Below are 24,535 nucleotides of genomic sequence, written 5' to 3' on the forward strand. Positions count from 1 at the left end.
CTGCCTTTACTCGCCTAGGTCTGTTTTGACCTCCCTAGGACCCGCCATAACCCACCTCGGCCCGTCTTGGGACGCTTTAATCCGCCTGAACCTGCCTTCATTCGCCTTGGACCACCTTGGGCAGCCTTGATCTGCCTTGGACCGCCATGGGCCGCCTTGACCCACCTTGGACTGCCTTGGACAGCCTTAAACCTCCTTGAACCGCCTTAGACCGCCTTGGCCCGCCTTGACTTGCCTTGGCCGGTCTTAGACCGCCTTGACCCGCCTAGTGCCACCAAGAAGCCACCATGACTCGCCAAGGCATCGCTATGACCCTCCTAGGCCCGTCTAGGGCTGCCAAGGGACCGCCTTAACTCGCCTTGACCCGTCTTGGACCGCCTTACCCTCTTCGGCCGTTCTAGGCCCACCTAGGGCAGCCAAGTGGGGGCCATGACCCACTTAGGGCCGCCAAGGGGCTGCCATTATACGCATTGACCAGTCTAGGGCCGCCAAGAGGCCGTCTTAACGTTCCTAGGGCCGCCAAGGGGACTGCTATGACACGCCTAGGGCCTCTAAGGGGCTGCCTTTACACGCCTAAGGTTGTTTTGACCTCCATAGGGACCGCCATGACCCGCCTAGGGGATGCATACATCCGCGAAGGGGCCGCCTTGTCCCGCCATTACTTGCCTTGGCCCGCCTTGGACCGCCTTGACCAGCCTTGGGCAGCCATGGGCCTCCTTTACCCGTATTGAACCGCCTTAACCCTCGTAGACCCACCTAGGGCCACCAAGAAGCAACCATGACTTGCCAAGGGGTCGCCATGACCCTCGTAGCCCCGTCTAAGGCCGCCTTGACCCTCCTTGATCCTCCTCAACTCATCTAGGCCTACCCAGGGTAGGCAAGGGGCGGCCAATGGGTCGCCATAACCAGCCTTGGACCGCCTTTACCCGTCTTGGAACGCCTTAGGCCGCCTTGACTTGCCTTTGACCGCCTTAACCCGCCTTGTACCGCCTTGACCCTCCTAGACCTGCCAAGGGGCTGCCTAAGGCCGCCTTGACCCTCCTTGACCCTCCTACACTCGGCTAGGGCCGCCTTGACCCTCCTAGACTCGCCTAGGGCAAGAAGATGCCATGACTCGCCATGACCCGTCAAGGGGCTTCATTTACACACCTTGGCCCTCCTAGGGCCACCTTGACCTGTGTAGGGCAGCCAAGGGCCACCTTAACTCGCATTGACCCGTATTGGCCCGCCTTGGGCCGCCTTGACCCGCCTAAAGCCGCCAAAGGGCTGCTTTTACACGCCTTGACCCACCTAGGGCCACCAAAGGGGCTGCTTTGACACGCCTAGGGCCGCCAATGGGGCTGCCTTTATACGCCTTGACCCGTTTAGGGCCACCAAGAGACCACCATAACATTCCTAGGGCCGCCTTGACACGCCTAGGGCCACCAAAGGGATATCTTTACCCGCCAAAGGGACATCTTGACCCGCCAAAAGGACATCTTGACCCGTCAAGGGGCTGCCTTTACACGCCTAGGGCTGTTTTGACCTCTCTAAGGACCGCCATGACCCGCCTAGGGCCGCCAAGGGGCTGCATACTTCCGCCAAAGGGCCACCTTGACTCGCATTGGCCCGCCATGACCCGCTTTGACCTGCCTTGGCCCGCCATGACTCGCCTAGGGCCGCCATGGGGTTATCTTGACCCATCTAGGGCCGCCTTGACCCACTTTGGGCCGCTTTTGCCCGCATTGGAACGCCTTGACCCACCTTAGCTCGCCTTGATTCTCCTTGACCCGTTTTGGCCCACCTTGACCCGCCTTGGACCGCCATGACCCACCTTGGCTCGCCTTAACCTGCCTTAGCCAGTCTTAGGCCGCCTTGACCCGCTTTGAACTGTCTTGGATCGCCTTGACCCGCCTTGAGTCGCCTTGGCCCTCCTTGACCCACCATGACCCACCAAGGGGCTGCCTACGGTCGCCATGGGGCTACCTTGACCAATTTAGGGCTACCATGACCCGTCTTGGCCAATCTTAGGCCGCTTTGACCCGACTTGACCCGCCCTGGACCGCCTTGGCCCCCTTTGACCCGCCTTGGACCGCCTTTGACCCTCTCTTGACTGCCTTGGACCTCCTTTACCTGGCACGCTTTGGCCCGCCTTGACCAGCCTTCAACAGATTTTGCCCGCTTGACCCGCCTTAGACCGCCTTGAGCCGCCTTGACCCTCCAAGACCATCCTAGGGCCACAAAGAAGCCGCCATGACTCACCAAGGGGTCTCCATGACCCTTCTTGGACCGCCTTAACTAGCCTTAGGCCGCTTGACCCGTCTTGGGCCGCCTTGGGCCGCCTTAACACGCCTTAGGCAGCCAAGGGGGAGCCATGACCCACCTAGAGCCGCCAAGGTGCTGCCTTTACACGCCTTGACTCGCCTACAGCTACCAAAAGGGCCGCTTGACACGCCTAAGGCCTCCAAGGGGACATCTTGACCTGCCAAGGGCTACCTTTACACACTGAGGTCTGTTTTGACCTCCCTAAGGCTCGCCATGTCCCGCCTAGGGCTGCCAACGGGTTGCCTACGGCTGCCATGGGGCTATCTTGACCCGTCTAGACCGCCTTAACCCGCCTTGGGCCGCTTTGACCCGCCTTGGACAGCCTTGACCCGCCTTAGGCCCTTTTGGCCCGCCTTGATTTGCCTTGACACGCTTTGGCCCGCCATGACCCGCCTTGGACCGGATTAGGCAGCCTTGACCCGCCTTGGACCACCATGATCCGCCTTGGCCCACCTTGACCTGCCTTAGCCAGTCTTGGGCCGCCTTGACCCGCCTTGAACCGCTTAGAGCCGCCAAGAAGCCGCCATGACCCTTCTAGGCCCGTCTAGGGACGCCAAGGGACCGCTTTAACCCACCTTGACCCTCCTCGGCCCTTCTAGACCCACCTAGGGCAGCGAAGGGGGCGCCATGATGACCCACCTAGGGATGCCTTTACACGCCTTGACCCGTCTAGGGTCGCCTTAACATTCTTAGGGCCACCAAAGGGGCCGCCTTGACACGCTTAGGGCTGCGAGGGGACATCTTGACCCTCCAAGGGCTATCTTTACATGCCTAGGGCTATTTTGACCTCCCTGGGAACCACCATGACCCGCCTAGGGCCACCAAGGGGATGCTTATGTCCGCCAAGGGGACACATTGACCCACCTTAGCCCGTCTTTACCCGCCCTGGACCGCCTTGACTCGCCTTAACCCGCCTTGGGCAGCCTTGACCCGCCTAGGATCGCCTTTACCCGCCTTGAACCGCCTTGACCCTCATAGACCCACCTAGGGCCACCAAGAACTCACCGAGGTTTCGCCATGATCCTCCTAGGCCCGTCTTGGGCCGCCATGACCAGCCTTGGCCCGCCATTACTCGCCATAACCCTCCTTAGCTCTTCTAGGCCTACCTAGGGCAGCCAAAGGGGCGCCTTGACACGCCTTCAACCGTGTTGGCCAGCCTTGGACCACTTAGACCCGCCTTGTACTACCTTGACCCGCCTAGACCCGCCAAGGGGCTGCTTAGGGCCACCATGGGGCAGCTTTGACCAACCTTGACCCTCTTTGGCCTTCGTTGGCCCGCCTTTACCCGCCTAGAACAGACTTGGGCCTCCTTGATCCTCCTAGACCCGCCTAGGGCCGCCTTGACCCTCCTAGACTCGCCTAGGCCACCAAGAAGCCGCCTAGGGCCGCCTTGACCCTCCTAGACCCGTCAAAGGGCTGTGTTTACACGCCTTGAACCACCTAGGGCCGCCATGGGGCTACCTTGACCCGTCTAGGGCTGCCTTGGCCCCTCTTAGGCCGCTTTGACCCGACTTGACCCGCCCTGGACCGCCTTGGCCCCCCTTGACCCACCTTGACCCGCCTAGGGCCACTATGACCCGCCTTGACCAGCTTTGAACCGCTTTGGCACGCCTTAACCCGGCTTAGACCGCCTTGGGTCGCCTTGACCCGCCTTGGACCGCCTTGAGTCGCCTTGACCCTCCAAGACCCAACTAGGGCCACCAAGAAGACGCCATGACTCGCCAAGGGGTCTCCATTACCCTTCTAGAGCCGCCTTAACCCACCTTAGGCCGCTTGACCCGTCTTGGCCCGTCTTGGGCCACCTTAACACGCCTTGGGCAGCTAAGGGGGAGCCATGACCCACATAGAGCCGCCAAGGGGCTGCCTTTACACGCCTTGACCAACCTACAGCCGCCAAGGGGGCCGCCTTGACACACCTTGAGCCTCTAAGGGGGCCACCTTGACACGCCTCAAGCCGCCAAGGGGACGTCTTGACCCGTCTATGGCTGCCATGGGGGATATCTTGACTCGTCTTGAGCTGCCTTGACCCGCCTTGGACCGTCTTGGGCCACTTGGACCCGCCTTGGACCGCCTTTGCCTGCCTTGATTCGCCTTGGGCCGCCTTGACCCTTCTCGACTCTTCTAGGCCCACCTAGGGCAGCCAAGGGGGCGCCTTGACCCGCCTTGGACCGCCTTGGGCTTCTTTCACCCGCCTTGGGCCGCATTGGCCCGCCTTGACCCACCTTGGGCCACCTTTAAACGCCTTGGGCCGCCTTGTCCCTCCAAGACCAACCAAGCTGCTGTCTAGGGCCGCCTCGACCCGCCTTGACCCGCCTTGGCCTTCGTTGGGCCGCCATGGCCCGCCTTGAACTGCCTTGGACCGCCTTGGACTGCCTTGGACCGCCTTGGACTGCCTTAACCCTCCTAGACCCGCCTAGAGCCGCCTTGACCCTCCTTGACTTGCCTAGGGCCAACAAAAAGCAGCCATGACTTGCCAAGACTAGTGAAGGGACTTCCTTTACATGCCTTAACCCACCTAAGCCCACCTTCGGCCGCCTTAACCCTCCTCGGCCCTTCTAGGCCCACCTAGGGCAGCTAAGGAGGAGTCATGACCCACCTAGAGCCGCCAAGGGGTTGTCTTTACACGCCTTGACTAACCTAGGGCTGTCAAGGGGGCTGCTTTGACACGCCTTGGGCCGCCATTGGGCTACCTTGACCAATCTAGGGGCCGCTTTGACCTTCCTTGGTCTTCGTTGGGCTACCTTGACCCGTCTAGAGTCGCCTTGACCCGCTTAGGGCCGCCTTGGAACCCCCTGGCACGCCTTGACCCGTCTTGGCCCACTCGGCCCGCCTTGGCCTTCGTTGGGTCCCCTTGACCACTTTGAACCGCCTTGGGCAGCATTGACGCTCCTAGACCCACCAAGGGCCGCCTTGACCCTCCTAGACTCACCTAGGGCCACCAAGAAGCCGCCTTTACTAGCCATGACTCGTCAAAGGGCTGCCCTTACACGCCTTGACCATCCTAGACCCGCTTAGGGCAACCTTGACCCATGTATGGCCGCCAACGGCCACTTTAACCCGTCTTGGCCCGCCGTGACCCTCCTCGACCCTTCTAAACCCAACTAGGGCAGCTAAAGGGGAGCCATGACCCACCTAGAGCCGCCAAGGGGCTGTCATTACACGCCTTGACCCACCTAGGCCGCCATGGGGCTGCTTTGACACGCCTAGGGACGCCAAGGGGCCCGTTATAACCCTCTTAGGGCCGCCAAGGAGCTGCCTACGGCCGCCATAAGACTACCTTGACCCATCTAGGACCACCTTAACCTGCCTTAACTCACCTGGACAGCCATGGCCGCCTTTGACCACCTTGGCCAGCCTTGACCCGCCTTGACCCGCCATGGGCAGCTTGGAACCGCCTTGAACCGTTTTGGCCCGCCTTGACCCATCTTGGACCTCCTTAAGCCGCCTTGGAGAATTTGCCAAGGTCGTGTCGACTTCAATTATTCTCATACAGATAGTGGGAACCACAATTTTCAAAGAAAATGAGGTATTGCCCCTCATTTTGAAGTTTCACCGAATTCAGGCCAAAAGGCCCAAAACCCTTTGCTATAGCACACGAGTTTCTGGCCATTTTCACTTTTTTTAGGCCTCCAGTTTTTTCTGTTTGAGTATGCTTATAGACACCTCCTAACATCTTTTGAACCATTATTGCATCAAAATTTCATGTCATTTATTGTTTTACTCAAGATCGGGCTTCAACGACTCACGTGCACCGTGTATCGTAAATCAACTCAAACTGTTATTTTCAGGGGTATTGGGTGAATTTTTCAAGGTCGTGTTGACTGCAATTCTTCTCATACAAACATCGGGAACTCAATTTTCAAAGAAAATAAGGTATTGCCCCTCATTTTCAAGTTTCACCCAATTCGAGCCAAAATGCCCAAAACCCCTTGCTAACATACGAGTTTCTGGCCATTTTCACTTTTTTTTAGGCCTCCTGTTTTTTTGGTTTGGGTATGCTTATAGACACCTCCTCACAACTTTTGAACAATTCTTGCACCAAAATTTCATGTCATTTATTGGTTTACTCAAGATCGGGCTTTAACGACTCATGTGCACCGTGTATCGTGAATCTATTCAAACTGTTATTTTCTGTGGTATTTGGTGAATTTGCCAAGGTCGTGTTGACTTCAATTCTTCTCATACCGATATCGGGAACCCCAATTTGGAATAAAAATGAGGTATTGCCCTCTCATTTTCAAGTTTCACCCAATTCGAGCGTAAAGGCCCAAAACTCATTGTAGCACACGAGTTTCTGGCCATTTTCACTTTTTTTAGGCCTCTAGTTTTTTCTGTTTGAGTATGCTTATAGACACCTTCTAACATCTTTTGAACCATTCTTGCATCAAAATTTCATGTCATTTATTGTTTTATTCAAGATCGGGCTTCAACGACTCACTTGCACCGTGTATCGTAAATCAACTCAAACTGTTATTTTCAAGGGTATTTGGTGAATTTGCCAAGGTCGTGTTGACTTCAATTCTTCTCATACAGCCATCAGGAACCTCAATTTTCAAAGAAAATGAGATATTGCCCCTTATTTTCAAGTTTCATCCAATTCGAACTAAAAGGCCCAAAACCCCATGCTATAGACACTTCCTAACCCCATGCACACGAGTTTCTGGCCATTTTCACATTTTTTAGACCTCCTTTTTTTTTCCCTTGAGTATGCTTATAGACACCTCCTAACATTTTTTTGAACGACTCACGTCACGTGAGTATTGTTTTAGTCATGATCACGCTTCAACGACTCACATGCACCGTGTATCATAAATCAACTCAAACTGTTATTTTTAGTGGTATTGTGTGAATTTGCCAAGGTCGTGTTGACTTTAATTCTTCTCATACAGACATCGAGAACCTCAATTTTCAAAGAAAATGAGGTATCGCCCCTCATTTTCAAGTTTTACCCACAATTTGAGCTAAAAGACCCAAAACCCCATGCTATAGCAGACGAGTTTCTGACCATTTTTACTTTTTTTAGGCCTTGTGTTTTTTTCTTTTGAGTATGCTTATAGTCACCTCCTAAAATCTTTTGAACCATTCTAGCATCAAAATTTTATGTCATTTATTGTTTTACTTAAGATCGGGCTTTAACGACTCACGTGCACCGTGTATCGTAAATCTATTGAAATTATTATTTTCTGTGGTATTGGGTGATTTTGCCAAGGTCGTGTTGACTTCAATTCTTCTCATACAGATATCAGGAACCTCAATTTTCAAAGAAATTTAGGTATTGCCTCTTATTTTCAAGTTTCACCAAATTCGAACGAAAAAGCCCAAAATCATTTGCTATAGCACAAGAGTTACTGGCCATTCACTTTTTTTAGGCCTCCTACTTTTTTCGTTCGAGTATGCTTATAGACACCTTCTAACATCTTTTGAACTATTCTAGCATCAAAATTTCATATCATTTATTGTTTTACTCAAGATCGGGCATCAATGACTCACAATCGGGTTTCAATGCTTATAGACACCTCCCGCTTGTCTATATGAGAAGTACTAATTTATAATGATTTCATAATATGAAAAGTTTGGTTGGAAAATAAGAACAATCTATTTTGACCGAAATACTCGTGTTATAACTTGCTGAAAGTTAATTCAGTGTTCTTATTTGATAATTGAAATAATTTAGTTTAGAATAAGAATACTCAATTTTGAACATTTAAAATACACAAACTACCTTGAAAAATAAGGGATATGAATTACTATGCTTTAACAAACACAAGACCAATAGAGATAACTAATGCCTAACTAAAGGAATTCATATGAAACAATATCAAATGGTAGATAATTTCTATCCGTGCATAGTTCCATGATTCAGATGGCAAACAAAAAGCCCAAACTCAAATTATTTTCCTTGCCTATTCTCAGAAGGGGAGAACCCTCAATCCTATTAAGAATTTTCAAATATACCTGATCTAACTACAAACGTCTTTTAGAGGATGAGAGCAAAACCATCCCCATAAAACCAGACTAGTCAATATGGAAAAATTGGATAGAGGATCCGGATGCAAAAGAAACAATACTCCCCACTTGCTTAAAAACAATTCAAGCAATCCTATGTTTATTTGATTCCTATGACAATTTTTTTCAGTTTTGACAAAAAACAGCTAATATGGCAGTTCATCCAGCAGTTCAGACCTTTGCAAGCTCTGAGGCGACACCAGCAGCCACAGCAGCAGATGGAGGAGGAGTAACACCACCAGTGGTCGGCCTGAAATATACCGAACTTGTATGAGTTAACAGCTCATTAAACAACTAATACAGAAAGCTGTAGCTACAGATTCAGGAAGAAATGACTTACAGTCCAACAAAAACTTTGAAGGCATCGTAGATACCCCACTGAGCTCCAGTAAGAGTTCCAATCATGACAATACGGAGGGGAAGCCCACGGGTAAACAGACCAACCACCCCAATCTTCTTCACAGCCTGCACACCCAAAAAACACAAAAGTCAAAACAAAATGAGCAAGCCAATGTACTACAACAAAAATGATACGATGACTGTAAACACTCACATCACCAACAGTTGCCCCTTTGGCATTGTTGAGAAAAGAGACAAGATTGTCAGCAGGGTGAGAAACAATAGCACAGAAAACTCCGGCGACATATCCACCAGCGAAACTCACACCCAGCTGCAAACTTTTGGAGCACTCATCCTTGGGTCTGGGGATGGCATATTTATAGATATTCTCCACAATGGCCTCAAAGGATGCAAACTTCATCATTGTGTCTGCAGTAACAATTAGTTCAGAAATTCTGACAACAAAAATTTTGCTCAAGTATAAGAAAAGTGGAGCGAGAACCACTATAGAATGATTGCACAAAGACCAACTGATAGCCTTAAGCAGATTAATTGCATATCCGTTAACTCTGATTACATCAAATGGCAGCTCAAAATATCTTCAACTATCAAATTGAATTAAATTTTCAATAACCTCAAGGACTTAATCCTTGTATCTTATTAGTAAACTGAAAACAAGAACAAACAAGCTACCTGAACCTAAAAACTAAAGCAGAAAATACAAACTTCAGAGTTCAGAGTAGTGAACAGAACAATAAAAGTAGCATGATTTTCTCGTTCAAATGACCACCCATCCGTTTACCAGGATCAACCTTATGTACATCACCAAAAAGAAAAGGCAAATTGTGTTTACAAAACAGCAGTTATATCTCCATGAATTATTGCCAACTTACATGGAATTTGGCGACCCCATAGTGGAACAATACCCTTGTACAACCTGCAATGAAAAGAATATACAGATGTAAAACATACACAAACAATCTTGAAAACCTAGTAATAAAGAATGATATAATAAAGTGATCTTCATATGTTTGTGTTATGCAGTGTCAACACACAGTAATGATGTCAGAAACATACCCAAGAGCGCCTTCAGATTTGACAAACTTTGGAAGTCCATCAGACAAACCCCTGGCAAATCCAGGCTGAGTTTGCACCCTGACCTTCACTGCCTCAAAGGGGCATAGTGCAATATCTGCAATCACCTCAGCAGATGCAGAACCAGCAAGGTAGATCAAAGTCTTGTACTTGGCAGTAAACTCTGGTCCAGCAAGGTCAGAGTAGTACTTCTTGAAAAACTCATAGAACCCAAACTTGCAGGCACCTTGGCCACTGTAACCAAGGAGGGTAGGCACCCATCCCTTGAAGAATCCTCTAACACCCTGCTCCTTGAACAGAATTCCAAAACCAGAAGAGATGCTTTTGTACTTTGTAGGATCAATCTGAAAATAATCAACAAATCAGATTGAGAAACCTAATCACATCAAACAATATTTACAATCGCAAAATGACAGTTTTATCAAAAATGAAAAATCCAGATCCAATCAGAACATTCAAAATTGCCTATAGTAATAAATCTGTAAACATGTAAAACAGATCTAGAAAGATGCGGAGAAAAATGGACCTGCATATTGCACTTGACGAGATCAAGAGGAGTGACGGCCATGTGAGTGAGACCGCAGCTGAGGATTCCACCAGCAGTACAAGCAGCGTAGAAGGCCGGCGAGTACATCTCGATCTTCTTGGCGGGCTCGGACGGAGCCGGGATGACGAAACCCTTGGACTGAGAGACGGCGTCGACATTGGTGTTGAAGCCGGCGGCGACGGCGGTAGGGGTGGCGTGAAGCATCTTCTCGAGGCCAAAGGTTTTGGCGGAGGATGAGGAGTAGAGGAAGCTAGGGATCAGAGACTGACGGGAGGATTTCTCAGAGAGATCCATTGCGGTGAGATTTGGGAGAGAAGGAAGTGGAAGCGATTAAGAGAGAGAGACGAGAGAGGGCGGAGGGTTGGCTCTCCCAAACTCTCGCTGCCAAATTGTGAAAGAGATTTGGGAGATGTGCGCTCTTCCGCTATTTGCTATGCTCCAATGGCCACTCCCTCGCGTCAATTATACGCCTTCACCCTGTCGATCGCATTTTATTACCATTTTTGCCACTCTTTATTCCCACTCAGTCCACCCTATTGGGCCCGCCGGCCCATCTCCTCCTAGGGTTTTCTCTTTTTCATTTTTGATTCTAGGAGCTTTGAACCGGTCTACCACCTACAATTGCTGAGGTTTGTTTCTTTGTATCAAGCAAAAAAGGCATGCGTTGAAAACTCAACAGCCTATTGTAAGCTGGATTGGCATATTCGCAGGACATGTATCTCGGGAAAACAAACGTGATCGTCCAATATCCAATTTGTTCTTGCTTACCTTTGCGTATAATCAACTCAACATTACATCCCTTTTTCACTATTTGGAAATTACAAACTGTACAAGGCTTCATCAACCAAAATGTTTGTCTAGGATTCAAACTGAAGAGCAACTTAAGCTCCATTTGGAAAGAAATAGCAAAAGGTGAAGAAATTGTGGTTTTGCTGCTTTGTCTGTCTGTTCTTTGCAGCTGAGTTTTCAGTTCAAAGCAAATCCAAACATCTTTAGCAGCGTCGACGACAGAAGAAGAGCTGTACAAGATGCAACATTAAAGACTAGAAGCCAAAATGTAAGAGCTCTTTGGAAGAGATGTTCAGGACTTGGTTATGTTCATTACCAAAATTTAAGCTGTCTTCTGAAGCATATTCGATCAAACAAAAGAAATGACTTTTTGGTAATGTCTGGTAGAAAGTACACTGTAATAATTTCTATAGGCTTGATTCATAACATCTCTATATCAGTAACCTTGTTTGAGCCCTTACCAAAAATCTCCACAAGAACACAACCCATCTTTAAAGTGATGAAACCGTTTTGAATCTCTGACTACAATCTCCCGATTCATAACCTTGGAAATCAACTTGATCACAGTGTGACAGTCAGCGCATACTCGAAGATTCTTGATGATCTGAATTGTTGTACCAGGTACTGTATTCATTATTCCAAAGGCAACAGCTAGCTTCTCACTATGAACTCTCAGGGTCATTTCTTTCTCTTCTTCATCAACGTCATGGAGAACTGAAGCCATATCAGGTGCATAGCCAACTTCTTGCAGCTTGATAGTTAATTTTTCCAAATACTCATAAATCTTTTTATGCTGAGGATGCTCTCTGTCTCCAACTAAAAATAAATGAACCATACCTTTCAGTTCAACCACACTGAATCCAGGAAGTTTAGCCAATCCACGATTCTTCATTAGTACTCTCATCTTCTCGACATCTTCCCATCTCCCAGCATCGGCATATATATTTGAAAGCAAAATGTAGTACCCACAATTATTTGGATCCAACTCAAACAGTTTCCTAGCTGAAATCTCCGCAAGCTTCACGTTTTTGTGTATCCTGCAAGCCCCAAGAAAGGAACCCCAGACCACAGAATCTGCCTTCATTGTCATTCCTTTTATTAAATTATAAGCCTTAGTGAGATCACCTGCACGCCCAAGAAGGTCCACCATGCACCCATAGTGCTCAATCCCAGGTTTTACACCAAACTCATGGTTCATGGTATTAAACCAATACCATCCTTCCTCTAATAGACCAGCATGGCTGCAAGCATTTAGAAGCGACACAAATGTTATGTAGTTTGGCTTAATGCCATGGCTTATCATCTTGTAGAAGACTTCCAAAGCCTCCTTGGCACGACCATGCATTCCATAACCTGCAACCATGGCAGACCAGGTCTTGACATTCTTCTCCTTCATGCAATCAAATGCCTTCCTTGCCATATCAACTCTTCCACACTTGCAATACATGTCAATAATAGAGGTAGACACGATCACATTCTCTTCCATGCCCATTTTTACAACCTGTAGAAAACGATCAAATATGGATATTTTATTTTTTTTATCGATTGTCAATACATTAAACTTTAAGAAGATTAACGCTTGTAAATGCCACAATTTGCAAAGGTGACTGATAAAGAAATGCACAATATGATAAGGCATTAGCAAAATTGTGAAACTGCAAGAAAAGTTCAAATACCTGATCATGTATGCATTGCCCCACCAGCAGAGCCCCAGCGTGCGCACAAGCTAACAACACAGCAGACAATGTCACTGCATTATAGAGGAAGCCACCCTCCTTCACCATCTCATAAAAGACTTGCAATGCCTCATTGGACAATCCACTTTGTGCACATATTGCAATCATGGAATTCCAAGAAACCAAATCCCTTTGAGCCATTCCATCAAACACCTTCCTAGACAGACCAAGCTCGCCACATTTGGCATATGCATCCATCAATGTATTCCCAACACCTATATCCCCATCAAAACCCCTCTTCATCACCAAACCATGAACACATTGTGTAAGTCCCTTGCTAGATACACGAGAACAAGCCGATAAAACCGAAACCAGAACAACCGGGTCTAGATCAACATCCTCATTGTCAAACTCATCAACCAACAACTCTTTGAAAAGCAACAATGCTTGGCGGGTGTGGTCGTTTAGCAAGCAGCCTGTGATCATGGACGTCCAAGACACCACATTTCTGTGAGGAATTTCATCGAACAGCTTCCACGCATCCCTCAATAAACCACACCTGCAGTACATGTCGATGAGAGCAGAGGAGACGAATAGATCAGACTCGAAGCCGAAGACCAAGGCCTGCTGATGAGCTTGCCTGCCGGAGTGAACGTCCAACAGTGCCGAGCAGGATTTGATAGCACAAGGAAAGGAGGAGCGGTTGGGTCTGAGAGAGAGCTTCCGCATTGACGAAAAGGCTCCGAGGGCTTCGACGGAGTTACCACTCCGAGCCAGGTCTGCAATAACTGAGTTCCAGGAAGAGACATCGGTTTTGTCCACGTACTTGTTGAACCACGCTGTGAGGTTCGAGTTCGAGTTGGGGTTGGGGTTGGGTTTAGTTGAAGCTGAATATTGGCGTTTGATGATGAGAGACAACCTCATTCCCGCTAACTCCAACTGGTTTAACGATTACAAATGTTAGTTTGCAAAAAACAATAAACGTAAGCAAGTGCAAACCAAGTCCAATTTCCAAGTCAAAGTTATAGTCTTGCATAGCAAATAAATTCCATCCAGCTAATGATATTTATTCGGTCATTTGTGTTGCAGGATGGATTGATATCTCTTCAATAAGAAGATATGCAGTTCTCATCTGATACAAGTGTTTAAACCTAGGAATCGAATCATTTCCGAGTGCCCTAGTGCTCCACTAGTACAGGATTAAGTTTCAGAATACAAAGCAGCATTTGATATACCATACCAAGTGCCTTTTATCTTTCTTATACATAGTCCATTTTACAATGGATCTTGTACTCATACAGCATTAGAAAAAAATTTAATGCAAATAAGCGAAAAAAGCCAGCAGCAGCAGCATAATGTAGACTGCAATACCGCACCGACAGTTGGAGTTGGCGGATGAAACCTTGCCAACAAATTCCCCTGAGGTCGGGACAGGTGCAAATGCTTGTGGAATGGGAGAACTCAGAGGCCATTGAGAAAGGGGAGCACTTGAAGAGGAAGAGTTGGGAAAGAATGAAGACATATTTGGTGCATTCTTCTCGTATGGCGAAACGGCTGGAGAAGCTGTAATTGTTGGCAGACTGGTGGAACATAGAGCATGCAAATTAGCCATCAAGATAACAATGGCTAGACCTGCAGAAGGGAACTTGGAAATAGAAGCCATAGATAGATGCAGATATGATAGAATTTTAGATGATCTGGACTGGACTGGGGATGAATGAGTGTTGTTATTATAGTGAGGGGGGATTTGGGTGAAAAGGGTGGGGGTTAATATGAATGTCCCTGTGAATTGTTGTTGCGCCTCACGGGATAGACAGTGGCAGTTTTAATGGCTGCTCTCCATCTGTTTTTGCTCCTAATTTATTTTAACATTTTAGTTTCACTTCATTTATCTGTCGGTGTAACAAACACAGATTGTAATCACTGTACTAATACTAGGCTCTCAGTTGAGAAATGGGAGCAATGAACACTACATAACGTTTAGACCAAAGAAAGAGCAAAGAACATTATATAAAACCTGCTTATTCTATCACACTATCACACAAGATCTACACAGCTAGCTAGAACATGTCGATGATGTAGAAAGGGATGCGATGATTGCGATCAGCCCATGTGAGGCTGTGTCTCGTCTCTGACATGCTTTGGCACTATCCTAGTTAGCAGAAACAACAGTAACAAATAAAAATTAAAAACAGAAAAGAGAGTAATTTTTTAATCAGGGAAGAGACTAATGCACTGCTGAATATTCAGCAGCACTTGCTCATCTAAGTTTCTAACCAGCATTCATATTCAACCTTATCATCAAAGCACTGATATAAAACGAGGGAAGAACCAACTTGCTAGCTGGGAGTTGCAGCATTCCCTCGTCATGAGAGTCGCAGGACCTGCCCTAGTTCACTTTAAATATGTATCCAAGCCTGATTCATAGCTTTAGTAGAGAATGTAACATATAAGCTCATCAAACGTTCTGATCCTTGAATGTCCATACTTTCTTTCTAATATAGGAAATACATGAATTTTCACATCTCCTTTCGTAAAAATTATAAATCAAATGAATCACCCGATTAAAGGATGCAACTCCAACAACAATGCATTCTTCTTTGGAGTTGTCAATCTCAAAATAAATATATCAAAGGTTACAACAAAATAATGGCAGGGTATTGCAAATCTAAGCAAAATCGTGTGTTGTGTATGTTGCTTCATGTGCTTCAGTCTTCATCGTATTGATCTCGGTTTCAGGCCAAGAACTTAATCGTCCCTTCCCCATCAGTCAACATAATGTGTGGATAGAATCTCCATCTACATAAGCCTGAGGTGCGCAGTATCGTTCAACCTTTTTATCTGCCAACCTGTTCTCCACGAATGCTGCAAAACTGTCACCGAAGAGTCTTCTATGCAAATCTTGTGTGACATTATTGGGCTACAACCAAGGATGCCTGTGAGGAGACACTTGATTGGTACTGCATGACTGAAAATACCAATACAAGAAACAGATGAGGAGATGCGGCCAATCAAATCATGTGGAGAACTTTGGTGACTGATTTCACTGGGGGAAACCTCATCCTCAACTTCATGATCTCCGGTAGTAGTTACAACTTGCAGCCTACTCTTTCCGGACTTTTTCCTCAAGAGCCCCTGCCGCTGCCTATTGAGTAGATCCCATTGAGGTGGTGGGAGGGAAGGTTCACCTCGGTCATGTATTGAGTTAGTTGAAGCATGAGAACTATGGTGTGAGAACACTTGGTTCTCATTCTGATTGTGTGATGGGAAGTATGCTCTCAATTTTTCAGGAAACCCTAGAACTGTCCCATTTAGAAAATGGACCATTTGAAATTCTACTTGCCTGAGTGACTCTCCAGATGGTGCAGAGAAATCAGGCTGGAGTCTGTCAATTAAGCTCAAAACTTCAGCTGTGTATATTTCAGACCGAGAGCAGCCCTCCCACTGCCCCTGGCTCATCTCTGCAAGTGCATCCGAGGTTTGAATCTGTGCTACTGGAAAATTCATTTCCTGCATTGGTGCATCCATTTACAGTCAGACAAAGCTATTTAAGTTACATCACAAATGTCTCAAAACCAAAATTTAATAATAAGTCCCATTTACCCTTAGCTGCTGATATCAGTAAACACTAACATTTAGATACAAATACAACAATCTAGCTCTTTTGAAGGAGAACCACAAAGATAGGGATCTAACACTAGATTAAAGGAGGTAAATTTAACCAAACACGCTAAAATCCAGATATCAGTTTCTATCCTGCAAATTTCAAGGGCTCTGAATACTCAAAGACGACAAAAATTCTGCCAAAACAATTTTCTCCAATTATATAATCAATCCTCTTCTCCTTGGATCTGAAAGACACAAGGTTCTGATTATGATATTTAGGCATGAGAAGCCAAGTAGCAGCAAGTTTTCAAATCATGTATTAGGAGCAATAACAACGACAATTTTGACACAAGTACATGTGATGAGTCCACTATGTATAGCAATTATCAATTCCGGGGAAGCCAATCAAGTTGACTAGATGAGGCTATATTCCCTTTTAGTCCTAACTACATGTTGTTCGCTGCACAAAACCTTACATTGACCATTTAGCACACAGAACAGCAAGATATGCCAAATTATACGCTAGCATTGCTCTCTTACAGCTTTGAAGCATTTGTTTGTATATATAAGAGATTGGTTGAATGGAGAATGAATTAATTTTTTGGGGTAGCAAAATTGAAGTTATGTGGTGCAGGGATGTTCATCAATCATAACCATAATACTACTCAAACAGGTTATTGATCATCAAATAAAGTTTTCATCTAATTTGTTTTAGATGGTACAACAGATAGGTTTCTGACCATAACTAGACATAACTTACATCTCTATCTCCGCTGATGAATTAGAGCTGATGAGAAGAAATACACTACATTGAGTTTACTCTTATCATTCAGCCAGGTTTCCCTAAACCATTCAATCCTAGTGAAGACCCTCTCAGTGATACAGGAATCAAATATACAACCCAAGTCTGGACAAGAAACTAGCTAGAGCCCTAAACATTCCTCTGGTGAAATATGGAAATGAAAGAGAAAAGGCAGAATACAGCTATTGGTGATTCGAATCAAACACTTTACAACAGATTTATCGTCCAAGCAAGTAGATAAGATTTGGAAAGGGAAATGAGGCAGTCAAATCAATGTAACAGGAGTGGTGTACCTGACAGACAGAAACCGCCATAGAGCGCGCACGATCCAAAGGGGAGGTGTAAACAGCATTGAAGGTGACCCTCTGGGAATTCAAGAAGACAGCCAAGGCCCTGGCTTGCCTCTTGCCATTGGGAGTCAAGGCAGCCTGTGGGCACCGCCCACCCACCAAATCCGGCCTCAAATTCAACTCACACTCGCCGTGACACACCAGAAACACCTCCGTGGTGGTGAGGAAGCGCTCGTCGTCTACGGAGAAGCTCCGGGAGAAGGGGGAATGAGGCGGCGGGGTGGGGGGCGCGAGGACGTTGTAAGGATCCCACACCTTGATGGAGGGTCCGAGGCGCGGAGTGCCGAGCGAGGAGAGCTGAGGAGAGAGCGGCGATGCGGACGCGTGGCAGAGCATTTCGGGTTCTTGTTGGAGAACCTTGTTGAGCAAATCATCATCCTTGTCCTCCTCGAGAACACTTGCGATGGGCGCCCCAATGCGGTTGTCTTCTCCTTCTTCCTCTTCTTCTTCTTCTTCCTCGTCTTCTTCACTCTCTCCCGCCACTTGCATGGACTGTGTCGAACCCATTCTAAGATCCCGTCCTCGATCAGATCACAGCAATGACGCAATCTTCTCTAGTTTCAAACTCAAGCTGGCGACCAAAGTAGACACTGGAACTGGATGTTGTAGGGTAGATCTGCTTCTTCTTCCTTTGTTGTTGTATGGTTTGACTAGTTGTAAATCCTACGGAAACACGATGATTCGATTGGAATGGCAAGCTATCCAAATCTGATCAAACCCCTATCGGCCTCCTTCTTCCCTTGTCCCCACCACTCCCATAATCAAAACATTTTCGGACAAATTAACTAACAAAACACTACTACGACGTCGTCTGTCTTCTCCTTGGTTTTCGTTAATGGATCCTCGTCGCGGTCGGCCCGTGTCCTAATGGATTTTGGTTCAACATGAAGAGGCCTAGTAAAAACAAGGCCCAATTTGATCATCTTCAATTTCTTAGGTCTTGCGTTTAGATCTTAATTAGCAAAACAAACTAAGAGTGAGCTGGTGACCGGCCACCAGTCGCCATTCCACATAATGTTGAGTTTTAGTACCAATTTACCAAAGTGAGGTTTTGTTGTGGAAGCAATAAGTTATAAGCAAAGGATCCGGCAATTGTGCTTGTAGGATCGTTCAGTTGCCTGTCATCTACTAGATATGGTAGCACCTAAGGATTACATTTACTACTAATTGAAAAAAAAAAAAGATTACATTTACTGATTGCTAATCAAATTTATGTGAATCTTATGTTAGTATATGTAAAATATAGAAAGATAAACCAGCGAGTAGATGACATTGTCAATCAGTTTGGCAAATTCTGTTATTTCCTTTCTCACTTTTTTTCTCTTCCCTTTACTGATATTGCAGTAAAGTCTTTCCTTTCTTAGGTATGCCAAACAAATTAAGGAAAGGAACAACTTTTCCTTCTCAAGCTTTCCAATCCATGAATCAAACAAAGGCCTACATACAACATGTCAACATACATGTAAAAGAACAATTCTTAGGTTGCGTCTGCAAGTCACAACTCCCGCCTTCGGAAATTATCGATCTGGAGGATATCAAACTTTTCGCATGAATATCTTCTAGTTCAAAACGAATTTATTGATTAGAACAAATTTATTGATCGATAATTTTCGGATTTCACGAGATTTATGATGGAAATTCTTTCTTTTTGTGGTCAATGCATATATTCGATCATATATATGAACATGCTTTTAGAGAAGAACAATACATCTGAAATATTCATTCAATACCCTCGGGAATCATTCTCACAAATACTTAATTCATCGATCTATATACTCTATAGATTATAAAGATCGACTTTCAAAATGCCCAAGTAGATATTATTGAAGCTGCAGCAGCTGTTTGCCCTAGCTTTAGCAGCTTATGCACAGACCAACTAGGAGACCTGGCCGGCGCCAAAGTCTTCCGCGAAGTCCTTGTGGAATCAAAGTCGACCTCTGCACTACAAGAGATGGAGGATGATCATGCCTCAAACATGCAAAAGGAAGGACTTGAACCCGGATTAGTACCTTGCCCTAGTTTCACCAGCTACTGCTGCTCAGACCAAGTAGCAGACATCGCCGTCAAAGTCTCTGGAACATTGGAGACCAAGTCCGAGGAAGACGATGACTTCACATTCGATATTCCAAAGTGGGGTCACAAGTTCTTCTTCGGTCCGGTGTTTCCGGTCTTCAACCGCGACATTCTGTTAGAGCAATTCGAAAGTAGTCAACGAGATCTCAAGGCTATGGAGGAGAAGAGCAAGTCCACTACCGGAACTGCTTCGCCGGCAAGGATGAAGTTAAGTGAATTATTTGAACAAGTGGATGGGAGGAGTTTTGTGATGCCAATATCGACGACCTCTAATAAGACTAAGAGGTCGTCATCTGCCTACGACTGGAAGTTAAGAGACGTTGCTCGGCGGACCAACAGTGAAGGCGCGACTATGTCATCGTCCAGGAGCTCCAAGAAGAAGAAGCCACAAAGACGTTCGTGGCTCGACCGGTGTATACGGCATATGCTTCTATGTTTCTCGTCATCGTGAGAATATATGGTATATATGGCTGCATGCATGCATGAAGGTAATCAAGGAAGAGAAGTTGCAGCCAAGCTAGGTGTACGTAAATTGTACATTTGTACATACCCCGTGGGATTCCAATCATGATCTTATCTACTGTAAATCACTTCTTACTTTCACAATAAGGTGGTTTAGTTTTAGTAGGCGTTTCAATATATAGTTATGGCTCGTTTTCTTAATTTTTCAAGTCATGTATATATAGGAGCTAGAGAAGGGAAATGTCTCCTCTTAGTAATTATCAAGTTTAAGGGTTATTGATCATGAATCGATTCTTGATATATTATAAAATGAGAACTACAATTATTCCGATTTATACGATTTATTAATGTGTTAGTAAACGTATAACCCATACTTTTACATTGATTCGTCAAGGTTAGACGGTGAGGAAACGATTTAAGATATCAAGTTATTTCAACAATGTAGAAGTTTTATGTGCTAAAGGCAAAGTAATCATCAAAAACCTCAAAACAAACAATTCAATGTGCTAAAGGCCTTGATTCCATGCTTGTACGTAATCTAAGAATTCCATTTGGCATTAACAGACAAATCATTTACAAACAACAATTAGATCAGTATCTAGCTATGATCAAGCATATAATGAACAGTCATTAGTTTATTTTGTAGCACAAGAGTTTCATTGTCATTGTTATTCTTAAACATAGAAAAGAAAGAGAGTTACATTGTTGTAATTCAAAAAGGGACTAAAAACTAACAAACAAGGGTTCTATTGCTGTAAGATTCAGGCATTACCTGTTGATAAGCATCAGCCCTAATCTCCTTCTCCACGCTTTGAACGGCTTTGAGCACAGTAGTTGAGTCGTTGAGGATGCAAGTACTGGAAATATAACCTTTGACACGTGACATGAAAGCTTCAACGCACGTTTTCATCAGACATTCGTTATAAATTCTGAATTTTTGTTCTCTAAAGAAGGAAATCATGACACTGAGGATTTCCTGGTCTTGGCCTTGTTTCAGACTGCATCCCATAATATCGCACCGTTTCTTCAATTCTTTCATGCCTGCTTCTTTAAACTCCTCTGTATCTGTGTTTGCTCTCTTTTTAAGAATTTGATAAATTGCATCGTCCTCATCCAAATACGCAAAGTCCAGGCCACCATCCGCGTCCTCATCTTCATCCTCCTCATCATCATCCGGAGCCTCATCCGGATCATCAGCCTTCCCGTCCTCCGCATCCGCATCCGGTGACAATTTAACATCATCATAGGCCGTTATCCAGTCTTCATCGAGATTGTCATCATCAACCTCCACGCATAGTGGGTAATAGGATGCAACGTTTTTCATCGTCTCCACGTCTATCTCCTTAGATTTATAGAGTTCCTGTTGGACGGCGTGGGCGATCGATAAGAGTACGCTTCGCTTAGCATCTTCTTTGATTTTTTTGAGGACATCTCCGATCGCAGTGATGGCCGTGTCCCAATCACGACCCTCGAGTTTGACTATCACCCGCGTCCTCTTGAGATTCTCAAATACGACGTCAGGCTCTTTTTTCCACATCCAGATCAACTCTCTCTCCATCTCGATCTCTTTATGCAAAAACTAGGGTAGTATACCAGTTATATAGAGTGACATTATTTAAACCTTTAAATTTGCTCATTAGACTTATTATCAGATGTTATATATTTTTATACACAATGATTATTAAAGACAATAATTATACAAAATGAAATTTTATATTTATTCTCTTTAGACTTTCTAATTCAATAATAATTGATTCCATTCTTTATTATTTTTCTTATATATTTTTGTTTTTTAATTTCTTTTTATTAAAACACATAAATAGTTCAAAAAAACTAAAAAAGTAATCAATATCAATAATGTGACATAAAATTTTATATTATCATATATGTTGAACGCATATACTTGCAAGGTGCATAAAAGGTTGTTCACACGTAAGTAGCAGATTGGTTTTTCCAGACTCAAATACAAATCCACCAAAACTAATATGTTTCTGGATGTATGGTCCAATTTTAAAAGTCACCTGGGTCCAATTTTAAAAGTCGCCTTTAGGGATGGCAATAATCCCCAGCGGGTAGGGTACCCACGGGTATTCGACCCTAACGGGGAAGATATACGGGTATAAACGGGTAACGGGGATGGGGATCCTTAGTATTCGGATTCTTAAATCGGGTACGGGGCGGGTATGGTATTTTGATATTCGTCCCCATCCCCACCCATTAAGGATGAAAAATATTATTATATATAATTATATAATTTATTATTATATATATTTATATATAATTTATAAATAAATATTTATGTAAAAAAAATTTGTAATTCTCTTAATAAACATTTAATGGACCTTCCTTTTTATTATATATTTTTATTCTCTTAATGAAATTTACCGGTATTGTTATGTTTTAACCAAGACTTGTATTTATTTTTATTGGATTGAAGTATGAAACTTATTTATTTTGGTATTTGATTTTAATTTCATACTTTTATATAATTGTATTTCGTATTTAAAAAAAAAATTTTAATTTAATACATAATTGTTAACGGGTACGGGTACGGGTATGGAAACGTAATCCCCAAAGGGTACGGGTACGGGGAATCTCCATTATCTAATTACGGGTACGGGGACGGGTACGGGGATGAAAAATGTAAAAAGGTATGGGTACGGTATTTTGATCCCCGTACCCTACCCTACCCATTGCCATCCCTAGTCGCCTTCAACATCCACTTCCTAAGTAGAAGGCTATATTCGTGTTTTCTGTTCGTTTATTTGTTTATTTAGTTTCATTTCATCATGAATCAAACAGTTACGTTACATAAAAATCTATATCGGATCAAAGGCTCCGTGAATGCTACTAACAATGATGCTCGCTTCAACAAGATTAGAACAATAACGACTAACAAAAAATGTAAAACATACAAAAGTCACACTGACAAGTAACAACTATTGATCTCACATCACAAAGAAAAAATTAAACCCTAAACAATCATACACAACTCAACTCAAGAACACAGACCTTGAATTACGGATCTCACCATAATCTAATAAATCAATGCTGCCATAGGTAATCTAACCTGCAAGAAACGACTACATAGCTCTTCGGCCTCTTCCTATATGCTAAAGATCTGATCTGAAGTAAACTTGCATATTCTAACTACATCCCGTCAAATACAGTAATACCGAAACTGTAATCCAAATAACTGAATGGAAACGTGCAAAAACCTCTCGCCCTCTCCAAACTTATTCACAACGACTTACAAGCCCTATATCAACAGCAGCATATTTAGAAGTAACTGACATTATTCTGTGTTGACGTGAATAAGAGGGTACAGAGAATTTTCAAAACCTAAAATATAGTGAATTAAAACACATACGTTTCTCGCACTGAAATTTAATCCATATGATAATCAATTAACCATCAGATTTCAGGAAACGCGCTTTTTTTTGGCAAAGTAATCATCCGAAACCTCAAAACAAACAATTTAATGTGCTAAAGGCCTAATTCCATGTATAATATTCGAGAATAGCATTTTGGCATTAACAGACGAATCATGTGCAAACAACAATTAGCTCAGTATCTAGCAGCTATACATGATCAATCACATGGCATATAATCAACAGTCGTTAGTTTATTTTTTGTAGCACTAGAGTTTCATTGTTGTTATTCTTAAAAAAGAAAAAGAGAGTTCCATTGTAGTAATTTGAAAAGGAATGGGTAACAACTAAAAACTAACAAACAAGGGTTCTATTGTTGTAAACTTGTAATCCGAAAAGGATTCAGGCATTACCGGTTGATGAACAGCATAAGCATCAGCCCTAATATTCTTCTCCACACTTCTGACGGCCTTGAGCACAGTAGTTGGGTCGTTGAGTATGCAAGTACTGGAAATATAACCTTTGACCTTTGACATGAAATCTTCAACGAACATTTCCATCCTTGATTCGTCATAAATTTTGAAATTTTTTCCGGTAAAGAATGAAACAATGAAACTAATGATTTGTCGCTCTTGGCCTTGTTTCAGACTGCATCCCATAATATTGCACTGTTTCTTCAATTCATTGATGCCTGCTTCCTCAAACTCCATGGGATCTGTATTAAGAAAACGAAGAAACTCATCGTCCTCCTCATCCGCAAGAAGGGTCCACTCATCCTCATCCTCACCCTCACCCTCACCCTCATCATCATCATCGGCACCATCAGCCTCATCCACGACCTCCTCGGCATCCGGTGTCAATTTAAAATCAGCATAGGCCGTTATATAGTCGTCATCGTACTTGTCATCATCAACCTCCACGCACCGTGGGTAAAACGCCGCAACCTTTCTTATTGTCTCCACGTCGATCTCCTTAGATTTAAAGAGTTCCTGTTGGACGGCGTGGGCGATCGATAAGAGTACACTTCGCTTAGCATCTTCTTTGATTACTTTGAGGACATCTCCGATGGCAGTGATGGCCGTGTCCCAATCACGATCATCAAGTTTGACCATCAC

General features: G+C 44.8%; 3 protein-coding genes across 3 annotated transcripts; all 3 read right to left on the reverse strand.

Moving 5' to 3' along the window:
• Positions 1–8,029: 8,029 nt before the first annotated feature.
• On the reverse strand, positions 8,030–10,755 carry LOC101301602 (phosphate carrier protein, mitochondrial-like). The gene is made up of 6 exons (XM_004304511.1): positions 10,271–10,755; positions 9,727–10,088; positions 9,543–9,586; positions 8,864–9,078; positions 8,651–8,775; positions 8,030–8,560 (listed from the first exon to the last, which is right to left on the reverse strand). The coding sequence occupies exons 1-6, from the start codon at positions 10,583–10,585 to the stop codon at positions 8,482–8,484; spliced, it is 1,140 nt and encodes a 379-aa protein (XP_004304559.1). The 5' UTR covers positions 10,586–10,755; the 3' UTR covers positions 8,030–8,481.
• A 782-nt stretch (positions 10,756–11,537) lies between these two features.
• On the reverse strand, positions 11,538–14,419 carry LOC101310445 (pentatricopeptide repeat-containing protein At3g26782, mitochondrial-like). Its single transcript, XM_004306270.1, has 3 exons — positions 14,159–14,419; positions 12,757–13,695; positions 11,538–12,581 (listed from the first exon to the last, which is right to left on the reverse strand). Exons 1-3 carry the CDS (start codon positions 14,417–14,419, stop codon positions 11,538–11,540), a joined length of 2,244 nt encoding a protein of 747 aa, XP_004306318.1.
• Positions 14,420–15,247: 828 nt separating this feature from the next.
• On the reverse strand, positions 15,248–18,256 carry LOC101301892. The gene is made up of 2 exons (XM_004304512.1): positions 17,458–18,256; positions 15,248–16,266 (listed from the first exon to the last, which is right to left on the reverse strand). The coding sequence occupies exons 1-2, from the start codon at positions 18,019–18,021 to the stop codon at positions 15,556–15,558; spliced, it is 1,275 nt and encodes a 424-aa protein (XP_004304560.1). The 5' UTR covers positions 18,022–18,256; the 3' UTR covers positions 15,248–15,555.
• Between the last annotated feature and the right edge of the window lie 6,279 nt (positions 18,257–24,535).

This window comes from Fragaria vesca, linkage group LG6 (assembly GCF_000184155.1).
Source record: "Fragaria vesca subsp. vesca linkage group LG6, FraVesHawaii_1.0, whole genome shotgun sequence".
Taxonomy (NCBI): Eukaryota; Viridiplantae; Streptophyta; class Magnoliopsida; order Rosales; family Rosaceae; genus Fragaria; species Fragaria vesca.